This window comes from Rhipicephalus microplus, chromosome X (assembly GCF_043290135.1).
Source record: "Rhipicephalus microplus isolate Deutch F79 chromosome X, USDA_Rmic, whole genome shotgun sequence".
Taxonomy (NCBI): Eukaryota; Metazoa; Arthropoda; class Arachnida; order Ixodida; family Ixodidae; genus Rhipicephalus; species Rhipicephalus microplus.
In genome coordinates this window covers 359,227,220-359,243,218 of record NC_134710.1, presented here as the reverse complement: position 1 = coordinate 359,243,218, position 15,999 = coordinate 359,227,220, and the positions used below count along the sequence as shown (strand labels likewise).

At 44.8% G+C, this 15,999-nt stretch overlaps 1 protein-coding gene across 2 annotated transcripts in view; it reads right to left on the bottom strand.

Moving 5' to 3' along the window:
• Positions 1-13,843: 13,843 nt before the first annotated feature.
• The window catches only part of LOC119161976 (nose resistant to fluoxetine protein 6), a 208,628-nt gene continuing 206,472 nt past the window's right edge, over positions 13,844-15,999 (bottom strand). Inside the window, exon 16 of one of the 2 annotated variants that reach the window (XM_075879869.1) lies at positions 13,844-14,570. In XM_075879869.1, coding sequence (XP_075735984.1) covers positions 14,280-14,570 — 291 coding nt within the window. In that variant the 3' untranslated portion in view covers positions 13,844-14,279. The remainder of the gene's footprint in view (positions 14,571-15,999) is intronic. The other variant, XR_012887477.1, reaches the window with a different exon arrangement.

Sequence of the window (15,999 nt, the reverse complement as noted above, 5' to 3'; positions counted from 1 at the left end):
GAAAATGGAAGTTTCTGCCATCGGGGGGCGAGACAATTTTTTTTGCGATTTTAAATAAAGAAATATATCTATAACTCCACTTCTCACTAGAGAAACAGGGTTGGTTTGAGCCACTATGTAGGAAAATCTCTACATTGGTGCAGTAATCTCATTTCACGTTCTAGGCAGCTGTCGGTTCCTTTAAGAGAATGTTTTGTAGGCAGTGCCTATGAACCTTTACCGGTGATGATACGTGAGTTTTAACGTCCCAAAACCACCATTTTTTCATGAGAGACGCTGAAGTGGAGGGCTCCGGAAATTTTGACCACCTTGGGTTCTGTGACGTGCACCCAAATATGAGCCCACGGGCCTACAATATTTCCGCCTCCATCGGAAATGCAGCCAGCGCAGCCGGGATTCGATCCCGCGACCTGCGGGTCAGCAGCCGAGTACCTTAGCCACTAGACCACCGCGGCGGAGCAACCTTTCCCAGTGAATTAGGGTTTCAACAATTCTGTCTAAGGATAACCACGTCTCGAATTCAACGGTGGATCTATAGGCGATATAAATCAGAGCTTTTAGAATTTTGGTTAACATCATATTGGAAGTCCTTGCCTCAAAAAAGCTGCGCAATAAGTTTCTCGATATTGAGATGGAAACCATTATCATCTGTGCGATGCATTTGCCGTGCTACTTCCTCATCTATTGTGTTGGCCGGAATGTTGTGTTGCCCATGGGTCCACTCGAATATTATTTTTACAATGCTTTCTGTTTGCCTTTGTTAATTTTTAGGTGTCTCCTAAATTATTACATCACTGATTGTTCTCGCTGTTCTTTCTTTCTTTCTTTCTTTCTTTCTTTCAGCGCAGATGTTCTTTCGTGAAGACTGCAATATCAAGGAGATTCGAAAGAAATTCAAAATTTATAATTTCACTCACTAACCACTGCGACCACATCTGCAGGCGGTGTTATGTGTAACAAACTTCTACGACTGCTGAACGATAATTCGTCTCAAAAGTAAATCGTAAATTTCTACAACTCCGGCCTCCACCCAGCTTACATCCACGTGAAACTTCGCTTCTCTATCGCCTTTGGCTGAGACTTGCTTTCACGAAAGTTTATACCACGTTAATCAGAGTGACTGACAGTGCGGCATGCGACGTTTGCGACACCGATGAAAATATCAGACACCTGCTGTGACACTGTCCTCGTTTTGCCTCAGACAGACAAGTACTTGTCAACGCATTGCGCCGACTGGATGACCGGCCTCTTTCTGTGCACCTGCTATTACAGCACCGTCCACATCCCTCGACAGCACACAAGGCAGTGAAAGCCCTCTTGTGTTTCTTGAATACGACGGGTGGTTTGTGTGAACGCCCCTGACTTGCCGTGAAGTTCTACACACTGCAGTGAATTAACTGTCTGCCTCTCCCCTATTTCTTTTCCTTCTCTTCCCTCTTTTTCATCGTTCTTGTCCCCTTCCCGAATCCCCCCACGTAGGCTAGCCAACTGGATGTCTTTCTGGTTAACCTCCCTGCCTTTCTTCCTTTTGTTCTCATCGCACCACTCATTCCTTTCATGTCGGCCGGCCACGCGCCCGTACCACGACATTTTCCGCCTCCTTCTTTTTTCGTGCAGCTTCCGACTGGAATGGCCTTTCCACTGATCTCGCCCCCATAATGCGCCACTGAACATTTACGCAAAATGTCACTCGTTTCTTTTATATTTGAATACATTACATTGTTCCATTTTGTGCCACTGGTTCTCACTTTGTCTTCTTTTTTCGGCAAGGTGTTACGCCTGTTAATATGTAGACTTATCCTGCACATGTATTATTTTATTTCTGTATTGGTTACCCCTGTTCATACTTGTACCCATCCTGCATATGTATTACATTTGTTGTATGTTTCCTACCCCTTATGTAATACCCCCTCTAGGAGGTCTTTAAGGTAATAAAGTGAAGTGAAGTGTTGTTTACTCCTCCAATTGCACGTTAGTGTATTATACATACGTTACCGTGGGTGAGTGCTGTATGCCACATTTTTCGGCACTACTTCCGCAAAGGCACCCTTGTGCTTATAATGAATTTGCGTTGAATCGACGCACTTGTTGAGTTATCTCGATGGTGCGTTGCCGACTACACTTAGTCGATACCACAACAGCGTAACGCACAACGAAACCTGCATGCACGACTTGAGCGGTCTCGCCGTAAAGCGTTGTACTACGTATTTGTAGCGAAACACTCGTGTGTTGAGTGTGCATGTCTGACAGCTGGGCCCAAATATTCTGGATGCGGGTTTAACGACGAGCTGTAAGACTTTCAGTTCTGACAAAATATATGGGAAACAATTCGGCAGATCCCACGTACCTATAGGGAATCGATGTTATGCGAAGCATGCTCATGCAAGGTGAATGTGTTTTAGGTACTTTTATAAAGCGAGACGTCCTGAAGTGGCGTTTCTTATTTGTACAAGTTTACGCACAAACATATACGTTAAACAGCCGTGTATATTTTATGTTATCAGTTATTTACAGTTGCGTAATGATGACAACAGTAACATGGATATTAGCAACCTCAGAAGCTGCAAGCTGATATGAAGCGCTGGTGTTTGCCCTGGTGCGAATGAGGGTGGTAGCCCTCAGCACTGCTACAAAAATCAACCTCAGCGGATGGTGCCTACCTACAATTGACGTTAACGCGACATGATGGGTGTATCATATGGGTACATATGTAATGTTTATAAAGTTGGATGGCCAGAACTGCAACCATAATTGACGCTTCCTTAACAGTAGGGCCTGTTTGCATGTTTGCAAAGTATTTCAAAGACCTGGCGTGGCTCCATGGCAGAATACTTGATTGCCACGCAGATTGTTAGGGTTTGATTCCTGCTGAGACACTGAAGTTTATGCTTTGCAATCGTACGGTCAACGCTGCTTATGTCAGCTTTTTCTTAACGCTCAGGCGTTAAAATTGCCAATGTGTGTTATCGATGTTCCTGGGTAGATATAAAATGTCCATCACCTGTGGCACATACCCGCATACCAGTGCCACATACCCACCCTCGGGTATTTGCTACTGTTCTTCGCAAATTGTTTGGTGGCATGAGTGACAAGATTGTGACATTATTCATGTCATGACCAGCGAAATGTATTCGTCAAACCATCTTACCCTCCCGTACTAATTTTGGTGTACCCCCAGTTAAGGAGGTGAACATGAAAGCACCCAGATTTAGGAGGCTAGATAGATTGATAGATAGATATATACGCAGAGAGACGCCAAAATGCTTGTTGTACGCAAAGAAATGCTTCGCATTCAATAAGTTTATTCATGAAGAGTCTGAAGCAGGGCTCAGTGTGCACTGTAAACGCATTGTAACTTCGTTGAGAACATTATCACGTAAGATGTTTACATTTTCCCCTGCGTATGGTGTGTGTGCCTTTTTACGACTTTCTCTTCAGAAGCGATTAGGCTGAATATATTCACGCCTATAGTGCCTCCAAGGAGGTCGTCAGTGAGTGCATGATCGACAGGTGGCGGAAGTTCTGGCATCGAGAGCGCTGCATGCGTATAATGAGATATTTAGTTGAGCTTGCCAAGAGTTCTTATTTTTCTGCTTCGCCACACGTGCCGCCGGTAACGCACGAGGTAGTGATTGAAAAAAATGCACTAGTAAACATACACACGCACGTTACTTCCTCGCGCTTTGGCGATCGCCGCTGGCGGAAAGCCAGCAGAGTTGTCCACGCGTACTCGCTAAAAAGCAGGCGTCTAGGCGAAAGGCATGAGGTAATTCAACCATGCGGTCGAAGTGGAAGGGTCACCCCGTGAATTCGGTGAAAAGCTTCTTATCGCATTACACGGTGTAAACTCGGTGTGTTGTTTTAACATCTGAGCAGATACGAACGAAAGTATAACATTGAAAAGAACACGCACGCGCACAGAAACACCGACAAACACGCACGCACACGAACATGCGTATGCACACACACACGCACACAGAAAAAGCACGCAGCACGCAGCACACACTCGCACAGGTTCACTCAAAACCACGCGCGAACACAAACAAACACACTCACGCACGTGCGCGCTCTACACAGATAGACGTGAGGCCGATGTCAGTAGACGTATGCGTGTACTGAGCACAATTTTTGACACACTTTAGTGTTTCAGACTGTTCATGACTCAACATTACTGGTCTAGTTGTCAGTGCATGAACCATTACTTCAAACAAACAAGTACACCATTAAATGTAAAAAAAAGTGTTACGTTCATTTGCTTAACGACGTGAGCTCATAAGTCGGAATTATACTTTATCTGCACAGATTTTGTTTGAAGTATTCACTGTATAACAGGTTCGAATTCTCAGCTCATCTCAGTATCACTACAGCTGCTTTTTTGTAACTTTATATCGGCATCTAGGAATTCAAGAGAAAGTTAAGGCGAATATTCATTCTATAACAGTGCACCTTAACAACATAAAAGAAAACAAGTGCTCCATACTTGCCGGCGTAAACACTAAAGCTTAACTGCGATGTCTCACTCCAATACTTGACAGCTGATTTATATTGGTTGTAACGAATATTTACTTGGCTGCTTCGATGTGTGTGTGGTCGAACTCATTGTCGAGCAGCTTAACTGCTTCAACTGATCACGCTGAAATTAGGGAGGTGGGTTCGACTCCTGGTCACGGCTATTGCATTTCGATGAAGGCGAAATGCAAGCGTGCCTGTCTACAGTGGCGTACCAACTTTTTCGCGAGTTGGGGGGGGGGGGGGGGGGGGCTTGGTGTTCTCGCTATGGTGGCCATATATATATATTCACTTACAACGTTGCTACATCAGATTTTGTTAACGCGAGAGGATTAGTGGTTTTTTTTTCTTTTTTAGACTTAAATAATGCTATGAATACAGATGAAGAAGAAGAACACCACACAATTTTATGAAAGCATATTACGCTACAATTGCTCCATAGATGAACTTTGAGCCAGTCCTGACTCTTGATGTATCATTCGGGATGGTGGCCGGCCAATGACAAAGATCAGTTACGAAACAAAAATAATTGTGCCCTCAGCAGCGTGGTAGCTTGGACGAGTTGGTTTGAACGAGGACTAACGAGAGGACACAAATCAGGCGCTGATTTCAACTAACGTTTATTAGCGAAACTGCCAGAACTATACAGAAATGCACAGTTATAACGCAGCGCAAATAAAAAAAAAGAGGAGTGGCGTGACGCGAAGCAAAGCTGCTGCATATTGTTGCGAGTGCACTTCAGCAGGCACTGCTAATATTTTTTGGTGAAAATAATTATGACTTATAGTTATCAAATTGTCAGTGAGATATTTATATCTCATTTCAAATGACTTCAAACTGCGTTATTTGCAAGAACGTGTTGCGCACTCACGAAATCTGAAAAGTGACAAGTGACTGCTGCGCGCATTATTGTTCCCTTACAAAAAACTTGCATCCCATCTACAGAAATTCTACAAACCATTAGTCATCCGCGATACAAAATATATGAAGACAAGCTTTCTGTCACCCCTGAGTAGGCGATTGGCACACCCGTTCTGCAGAAAGTCTGCGGAGCATTTGTAGCCGCGCCGGATGCAGCAGGCCTGCAGAATATCTGCGGCACATCTGCAGAAAGTCTACAGAAATTCTGTAGCATTTCTGCAGAATATCCGAAATGTTTTGTCGCGAAGAACAAAAAGTAATTGATAGCTACCATTTGCGTTAGCACAAACATGCGAGGAACATGTAGCAACGAAGTGTATAATACCGCCCATACACAAACTAAACACGTGTCCATCACATGAACGCAACAACAGGAAAGTGAACTTCAAACACATAACTGCTCTTACTTCACAACTTAACACCGGCCACCCGGTATATATAGCCATGGTATTTGGACCGGCCATTGAGTGCCGGTAGGAAAATTCTTATTCTTCAAAACTTCACATTTATAAGTACACAGAATACGCGCAGAGTTATGGTGACCTTGAGGTAACAATAAAATACGCATATTTTTTTAATTTGCATAGCTAATTTTGCAATGTCCTTTTAATTAGTGACATTTCTTTACCATCTGACAGGCTGTTGCCTGCGGATGCAGAAAAGCTGCAGCCTTTCAGCAGACAATCTGCAGACTATAGGGTGTCTGGTGGGTGACTGAAAGGTGAAGCCCCTTTAGTTATTGTTATAGAATGTATCATGACCCATAATGTATAGTTATATTATATGTATATAATATATACATCCACACACATACTTACAGGGCCCGCATTAACAGACAAGCCTGCTTGCCGTCTGCTCGGCATCTGCCGAAATTCCGCCGACTAGGTCTGTGCGGGGGTGTCTGGTGGGTGACTGGTTGGTGACTAAAGGTGAAGTTCGTTTAGTTATTGTTATCAATTGTGCCATGACCCAAAATGTATAGGTACGTACGTATGTAATATATACATCTACAAAAGCACACACATGACCCCCATAAACAGACAAGTCTGCTCGGGGTCTGCAAAAAATCTGCTGGCCAGGTCTGTAGAGTGGTGACTGGTGGGAGACTGATAGGTGACTGAAAGGTGAAGTTCATTTAGTCAATGTTATCAATTGTGTCATGACCCAAAATATGTAGATATATACGTATATACTATATGCTTCCACATTCGCGCTCAAAGGGCCCAGATTATAAGACAAGTCTGCTTGCTCTCCAGTCGGCATCTGCAGAAAATCTGCAGACTGTCTGTACAGGGGTTACTTGTGGGTGAATGATACGTGACTGAAAATTCAAACCCATTAAATCATTATAATAAAATGTGCCACCTTCCAAAATGTGATTGATTGATTGATTGATATGTGGGGTTTAACGTCCCCAAACCACTATATGATTATGAGAGACGCCGTAGTGGAGGGCTCCGGAAATTCCGACCACCTGGGGTTCTTTAACGTGCACCCAAATCTGAGCACACGGGCCTACAACATTTCCGCCTCCATCGGAAATGCAGCCGCCGCCGCCGGGATTTGAACCCGCGACCTGCGGGTCAGCAGCCGAGTACCTTAGCCACTAGACCACCACGGCGGGGCTTCCAAAATGTGTAGGTACATACATATATGTCGCATACGTCTACGTGTACGCACTTTGGACGCCCATTATCAAAAAAGTCTGCTCGGCGTCTGAAGAAAATCTGCAGACCAGGTCTACAAAAAGGTTAAATCTACAGGAAGCTGACTGGGGTGACTGATGGGTGACTCGTGGATGACAGGAAAGCAAAACCCATTTTTGTAAGGGTTACTGCATATATGCTACCTTAAGGAGCATATGCACTAACTCTAGCGCATCAAGAAAAAGCGCCCTCAAACAGGCTCACTGCGAGATAGACTGTATCAATAAAAAAATGAAGAAAGACAAAAATACGAATTGACCAGCTACCACTCCCTGGACGAAGAAACGCGGTACTTTGATTTCACAGAGTCGATAAGGCCGTAATTCGAACAGGGCTCCGCCCGCGTTATCAAAGCGAACAGTTGGAAGAAATAGGTTTTTAGTCTGTCTGGAACATCGCAATACGCAACATGCTTCAGGTGTACCGAAATTCCGGTTGTGAACTGCGCATGCGCGCCCGGAAAACATGACCGCGCCACTGAAAGCGATTTTTGTGCACCGCGGATGTATCAGCTGGCTCATTCCGTACTGATACATTTAATCGCTTGGGATTCACAAACTTTGACAGAAAAGTATTTGTGTCAATTTTGCACCATTTTCGAGAGATTTACTGAAATAGTCGATGCTATAGGCAAGTGGTGGCTCGCGAAATCTCGGAGGATACAGACTACGTGTTTGTTAGTTGTGTTTTATTCTCCATAGATGGCTCCATTTGACGTGGTGGCATCAACTGGAGACTCGATGCGGCATTACGCTACGCATTCGCGTTATCAGAATGTCGAACACGCTAAAAATAACGATTTTGGCGTACAGCGATGTGAAACGAATCCCTGCAAAATCGGGACGCGTGTTGCTGGGCTCGACCTGTCGTCTCGCCAAAGTGCGGGACGCTGCCTCTGGAAACGGACAAAAAGCAAAGCGGTTACCTTCAGCTTTATAGCTTATTTGAGGAGAGCACAGTGGCGCGTTATTTTTTTCACAGTAGACGATGGCTGAAACAGCGCAAAGAATGGGATGGTCGAAAAGGGAACAGCAACGCGGCACTGTGATCAATTTTCGAAAGTCCCGTCCGTCGCGCTGTTTTAGTCGTCGTCTACCATGCAGCACTAACCAGCTGAATCAAGCACACCGTTAAAGTTTGTTTCATAGTTCGCGGGCTTTCTTTATCCTCCGGAAAATAAATGAGCATACGGAATTAATACGTTGTTGAAAATGGCGCAGTTAGATGCAATTGGGACACGGCTACACATGCGACATTGACATATTTATAATTAGGTGAGTATTTGTGGAGTTACAAATAAAATTATGACTAAATGTGTAATTATAGTAGGTGACCTAATAGTAGCAGCTGCTCAAGTGTGAGTAGGTGTCCTTCACGTAACACCATTTCTCTTTCTCGAAATCGTGATGCGGCACATCCTGTGTACACAAGACGTCAATATGAAGTGAGCAGAACCCGTCACGGCGGTTATGGGGCTCGATTGCCAGTCCGAAGGCGGCAGGATCGAATCCCGGCCGTGGCGGCCGCATTTCGATGGAGGCGATGTGCTGGAGGCCCGTGCGTTTAGATTTAGGTGCACGTTAGCGAAAACCAGATGGTCAAAATGTCTGGAATCCTTCACTACCGCGTCCCTCATAATCGGACGTAAAAGGTAAACATTCTTTGTGAAATCAGTAAAAAATGCGTATATGACAGCCCACATCTTATCACATCACAGCAAGATACTGAGTGTTGTTTTGGTGAGGGCAATGGGTGACACTCTGGTGCTCTGAAAACCTTTAAAAAGCGAGAAAAGAAAAACCGAAGACATTTACACCGACGTGTGAAGTTTGATAAACGGCTAAGCTGGTTGATATTAGGGGCTCTTGGCTGATGCTAGGTAATTACTTTCACATAGACAGAGCAGAGTCAAACCACAGACTGTGACAGACCACGCCAGATTGTCCGAAATCTATTGCCAAAAACTAATGCGAAAACCTGGCTGTGGCACTTCCGGTTGTAGCACGGACCTTTCATCGCTCGCGCGCCAACTCGTCACAGTGGCTGCGTGGACTGTCTCCGTCTGTGGACGTGGCATGACGGCAGCCGCTCCTAGGCGCATGCGCGGCTAGGCGAGGACAAAACTCAGGTGGTGCGCAGCAGTGGCTTGGTTATCGATAACCAACGGTGTGGGGTTTTTTAGTGGACGCCCGACGGTTTACCCCAGGCATGTTAGAGGTTCGCTCTTGAAAAAGATGGTGATGATTTGATTGATATGTGGGGTTTAATGTCCCAAAACCACTATATGATTATGAGAGACGCCGTAGTTGAGGGCTCCGGAGATTTCGACCACCTGGGGTTCTTTAATGTGCACCCAAATCTGAGTACACGGGCCTACAACATTTCCGCCTCCATCGGAAATGCAACCGCCGCAGCCGGGATTTGAACCCGCGCCCTGCGGGTCAGCAGCCGAGCACCTTAGCCGCTAGACCACCGCGGCGGGGCTTGAAAAAGATTGTGAAAGGCAGTCATGTCAGCCTTGAAACTGAAGTGCTTGCGTCTGCTTGATTCCCTCCTTTTTCCTTTGCTGATGTATGAGTGCATGCCAGTCATTTACTATCGTGAGCTGGAACATGGGAGCACGTGAGATGTAGCCTCAAACTAGACATGGGGCGATTCGCGGCAGCCACAGTTGGAAACACGCTAGGAAGGGCCTGCCCTATTTATGTGTATTCGTATGCGTGCTTTGTATGCCTGTGTGTTTTACGAAAACTTCAAAACACATATAAACTTCAAAAATTTTCAGCTATGCCAATGCGTCTAATGAGCTTAACAGGTCTCACTGTGACTTTATGTGCTCATGGCGCACAATGGGCGCGTAGTAATGCGTAAAACATGTCACACATCCATGTCCTCTTTTCACAAACGCGTACTATCTGAATTAAAAGAAACATGAACAGTGTGCCACATTCACGCGTTCCGCTGTTCGCATTTCTCGGCAAGTGCTTGTAGTCGAACTGGTAATGAAAGCACGAGAGTGATTCATGATACATTCAAGACGGCTCTTGGTAGGAGCGCGATGAAAACTGTACTTGGATACAACTTTAGAAGGCAGTGGCATTTTCCCCTCAAAGGTGGATGCATACGAGCCTCTACCAATAGGCGCGCACATCATGTGACGTCATGGGCCGGATGGCCGGTGACCCTGCAGACGGCGAACATGCTGCTTTCGTTGTTTCCAGCTCAGCGCGCAAACGACCGATCGTTGGCAGCAGTGTGATAACATGACATTGTTTTACCTGTCAGTTAAGCATACATCTGATTTTCACCTATGCACAAGTTTGCCTTCTCAGCGTTTAGGCTTCTGCCGCTTTTTTACAGCCTGCTCAATTCTCTCCATGTTTTACCTTCTGATTCCGACTACTTTACGCCTATCGATTATCCTCGAAAGCTCCACTAGCTCTATTATTTTTTTTGTTGCACTTGAGGCTTCTATGGTTTGTTGTCTCTTAATGAGAGTTTTCGTCTCCTAAGATAGCTTATAGATTTAGGTGCACGTTAAAGAACCCGGAGCTTTACATTTTCGGAGCCCTTCACTATGGTGTCTCACATATTCATATAGTTGTTTTGGGATGTCGAACCTCAACAATTATATTATTTTGCTATCCCTTAATATATGCGGTCTATATTGCGATCCCTTATTATTTTGCGATTCATAACATATGATTTGCGATCCCTCTGCAACGTGTTATGTCACTATCATATTTTTTCACCTCATTCACTCGCTACTCGATGCGGAAAAAGAAGCGCGAGCAACAAACCTATGCCTCGGCCGCTGGATCAAAGTGAGCGCTTTGATCCAGCGGCTGTGCCTACGCCTATATGTGGCAAGGAGATGCGTAACAACAGAAGCCACCTTTCTAGGATGGACATATCAAAGTGTTATCCGCTTCCGTTTTTTACTACGAAAGTAGTATATGGGTAGGTGAAACGCAGAAGCGTTCGCCACGGGTTTCAATAACGGTCTCCATTGGCAGGCCGCCAGTTACGTCGTCCTCAACGTCCCGCCAAAGCGCGCGCCATCGGCAATGTCGTTACTGACGACATTATTTGCATCATACCCAAGCATGCATGCCATTGGCTGCACCGTCAGTTACGTCGTTCATCCCTTCGCAGCCATGTCGCTGAGCCCACGCGAAGAAGTTTTAACACACAACTTTCACATGGAGAAGTTACGGATCGTATGAACGCCCGAACAGGAGACAACTTTCCAAGAACAGTGCCGACAGCTGATCCGTGAGATAATTTATGTTCCCCGGCTCAATGTAGCAGTCCGGGCTCATGAACTGGCCCGGATGGCCAGAATCACGCAGCCCATTTACTTACGGACATTGAGTTTCTCACAAACTTGCCTAGAGGGATACCTGGCCCTATTGAGCTGCTGGATGCAAGGGAATAATGGAATATGCGAGTTTGGAACTTGACTCAGAATTCTACACCTCGAATACGCGTCTGGCTTCACGTTGAAATCATTCATTTTTTACTAAGAAGCCCGTAATAAGCAATTTATTTTTGTCATTGCACAGCAACCTGTTTTATTTACCACTGGAACCTTCTGCGTCGATGTACAATTTTACGAAGCGTAAGAAGTAATTAACGGCCGCTAAACTTGGCAGGCAGACGACAAAGCGAGCATTCCCTCCGGCACTTTTATGTCATGTGTTTCTTACTTTCGAGGTTTGGTTGTGCCGTCAAGGTAAATGAACGTTTATTTTAGAATACAGTCCGCGTGAATGAGATCTGCTTATAAACGTTTTGTTTTAGAGAAGCTTTATTTACGCAGTCGTATTCACTATTCAGCCGAAGCGTCGCTCAACACCCACCAACACAAGCCTCGCAGGCACATATACCATAATTGCCAGCGTTCCAATGGAGCCCTTTAAGAAATTCGCATAGACGGTGGCGCCACATAGCTATTATTGTGAGAAAGTCTATGCTTACGGCACTATCGACGTCGTAATCATCATAAGAGGAACGAAGTTGCTTTGCTTGCAACTCGAGGGTCACCGAAGCAGCAGTGTCAGCAATGAACTATGGAGGAGGAGGAAAGTTTAAGTGGAAGGACAGGGAGATTAGCCAGTTCTTAGACCAGCTGGCTACCCTGTGCTGGGGAAACGGGTGAGGGGAATTAAAGATGATAAAAAGCAATGAACTATTTTCACTAATAAAATAATGGTGACGCTAAGTCATGAAAATCGCTTACTATTTAAAAGCTTCTGACGAAGTATGACTTTGATTACTGTAGTCTGCTCTATTTCAGCTTGCAGCAATGAAATATTTCGAAGGCACTAGACGCGGCTCAGTTAAGATAGTCCGTATTTTGTCGACTATAAGTTATCGTAATGTTTTTTTTTGTGTTAAAACATGTGAATATTTGTTTCAAATAATATGTGAAACTTTTGAGCTGTTTTGAAAATATTCATTCTACATGTCTAGGCCTAAGGCCGAAAAATCTTGCCTTAATATTCGAGAACTATTGAGTAGTATTCAATTTGGTGTTTCAACAATTTCATTAATATTCGGTTTGGTTCGGAAATTCTCTGTTCGCACACCTGTAGGGAGCAGCACTACAGACAATAGTCGCAAACTTGCACCATACCACCACACTTCGAGAGACCAGTGAACACGAAGACTGCTCATAGCGAACAGGTCTGGGAGAACGCACTTTGCGGCTACTGTCAACATCACTGACCGACTACACCTGCAGGCGTTGCTAACAGGACCAGGATAATCCAACCTATCATGAAGCAGCAGCTGCTTGGAGCAAAGTGAGCACAAGCGCATCAGTCCTAATTGTGAGCACTGTGACGCGCCACAATCTCTAGAGCAGATATTTTGTGCCTACACAGCGTATACCCACGTGAACGACAGCAATTGGTATCCTCTACTGACGGATTGCATAATAGGTCACTAACCGATGAGGTTATGGGTCTTTGGCATGATGCCAACAGTGCGACGGTGCCATGAAAAAAGTCATTGCTTTTTTACGAGCCACTGGATTGGATGCGCATCTGTAGCACTGCGTCACCCTGATGGGACTGTACAGTCGGCCAGATCTTCAGCTATCTTGCATGAGTGATTGTTCTTTTTTGTGTAACTTTCCCATGCGACTGAATTAGGTTTCAAAAAAGGTGAGCACACAGAGCATATGTCTACAAAGCAATGTTTTGTAACTTCGTTCCATGATATAGCACTGACAGACAAAAAAGAGGCCATTACGCACAAGAGTTGAAGTTTTGGCTCTCTGTACATACTCACCTCCTTACCTCTAGCTTGTCATCCTTTGCTCTTCTTCTTTTCCATTCCTCTTTTTCAGTGTCGAGTAGCATAAACTAGATAATACTATCACTCAGGCCAAACTCAGTATTTCTGTGAATAAACTTGTCTTTCTCTCTTTCTATTCATTGCGTACCTACTTCACCCAATGTGGGCATTGCAGCAGTGAAGGGAGAGGGCTTCCAATATGAAGGCAAAAAGAATTGATCCCACACATAAAGAGAGCCAGAATGCATCATTGTTTTCAATACTAATAATTTCAGATGAAATAACATTCCCTTCTTTTATGTAAATATGTTCTTCTGCAATAAAAAAAAAGTTCTGTTTAGTGTGCCGAGCGACGAGCGCGCGTACAAAGCTGACGAACAGGGCACAAACACAGCCAGCATTGGTACGTGTGATCATTTCACTTTACTGAACACTTCCACGAATGAGGCCACTCAACAGCGATTCAAACCATCCTAGCAGCCTACAAAATCGACACACGATCCATTTCATTGGTACCTTTGAGCTTTCGACCAGCTTCTAAAAAATGTTGGGATAAGAGAAAGTACATAAATTTATGGCAAAATTATTTCTATAGACAGTTTGTTCATATTTGTAATGAAATCGTTTCAGCTACCTCGCCGGGTGTCGTGCCCTTCTGATATAGGAAGCAAAGACAGAAAGCTCCGCTAAGACATTGAGAAGGGTGCATAATGCGAAGTCTTACTCTGTGCCCAGTGACAGTAGTAAAGATACCGCTCACATTTAAGAGGTTCAATCTGCGCTATCGCAATTTCGCCCATTATAAGACCCATCACATAATGACAGCCTTTGGGATCAGCGTTACAGATGACAGCTCGTCGGTTTGCCGTTATCGTTATGTAAGCCACTGAGAGCGTCCTTGCTGTTCATGCACTGCAGAAACTCTACTTTTGAATCTCGTAACGATGGGAGCACGGTGGCCTCCGACACGTTGGCATTCGGAACACTGTCTTCTTTGACTTGCTTCTCTTTCGAACTACGTCGAGGCTCGAATATGAGTTTGTCCAGTCTGCCCGTCGGTGCTTCGCAGAAAATGAAGAGGCAGTAGCTGATTAGGTAGCTCCAAACGAGTACACCGAAGAAGAACGAGACCTGTGCGAAAAACAAAATAGAGAACATCGTTTGAGAAAGCAGAGAGTTTTATTAGAAATACTTCAGAAGTTATTGGAACAACACCTTGCATGTCAACCGTATTTCTTATTACAAGAAAGGAACGATGCGGTACGTCTCTCACGCAGGCGACGAAAGCATTTCATAATGTAGTTGAGGTTTGATGTCCCAAATTACCATATGAAACACCGCAATGAAGGGCTCCGGAAATTTCTACCTCTTTGGGTTCTTTAACGTGCACCTAAATTTAAGTATACGGGCCTCAAGTATTTCGCCTCCATCGAAAATTCGGCCTCCGAGGCCGGGATTTGATCTCTCGACGTGCGGGTCCGTAGCCGGGTGCCTTAGCCACTAGCCCACCGTGGCCGGTGACGGAAGGATTTCGTCGTTTGCACCACATATCTTATCATACAGCACTTGCTACTGAGTTTCCTAAAATATAACAATTGAAATACCCCTAGCAATCGTATCTATTCGCAATGCCCATAGACTGTCGTGCCGCCAAGGGGAATCCGGGAGCGTGCTCTCAAGAATGGCCAGCAGAGACGCTCCCTTGTATGGCTGTTCTCGATTCAGTGTTAAGGTGTTTGCAAGAAACTAACCCTAACCCCTTTGAATGTTTCCTCATCAGTTAATAAACCGGCCTGTCCATGACCCGATAAATCTGACTCATGTTCGTTCTTGTGAGGCGCGAAGTTCTCATTAAAATACGTGGCAACTATAGGGCTTTCGATTATACTCCGTAGAGCACACGTATCAGCTTTGCGAGATTTTCTGTAGCGATGTAGCTTAGTTAACTGTTATTGTCTGACCTTTGCAGTTTAATCTCATCTTGTTTTACATAACATTCGTCAGTGCTTTTGTAGTGCATAGAATCCCATGACATTCATATAGTATACCTGGAAAGTCGCACTGGCTCGAGATTCGCTCTTCCAAAACTTGACCAACGCTGCGCTGCATGTTTTTGTAGATTTGTTGACAGATGAAAACATACTGCAAGCGATTCGCTTGTTCACAGGTTTCAGAGCGAAATCTTCTTACGCCTCCAGATGGACGTGGTGAGTGACGCCGTGTTGATGAGGTGCGCGGTGAGTGACGCATTGTTGGTGTTGTCGAAGTCGTTCGGCCGACTCCGATTGCTTCTAGCTTTGATGTTGAAAGAAACCATCTCGACTTCGATGATTTTCCACTGAACGTAGAAGGTTGGCAACGCACCGAAAATGACAACGACGATGAACGATCAGCGGATGACTCACGAGGAGCGAGTTTCACTTCACGTCCTCTCGTGCGTTACTGTTTTTTCACGCCCGTAAGTCACTTTGATTTTATGTATTCCATAATATCATTCAGTTAGGTCAAAATAAAAGCATAGTTTAGTTCGGTCTTGCATGTTGCCCGATAAATGTGGATA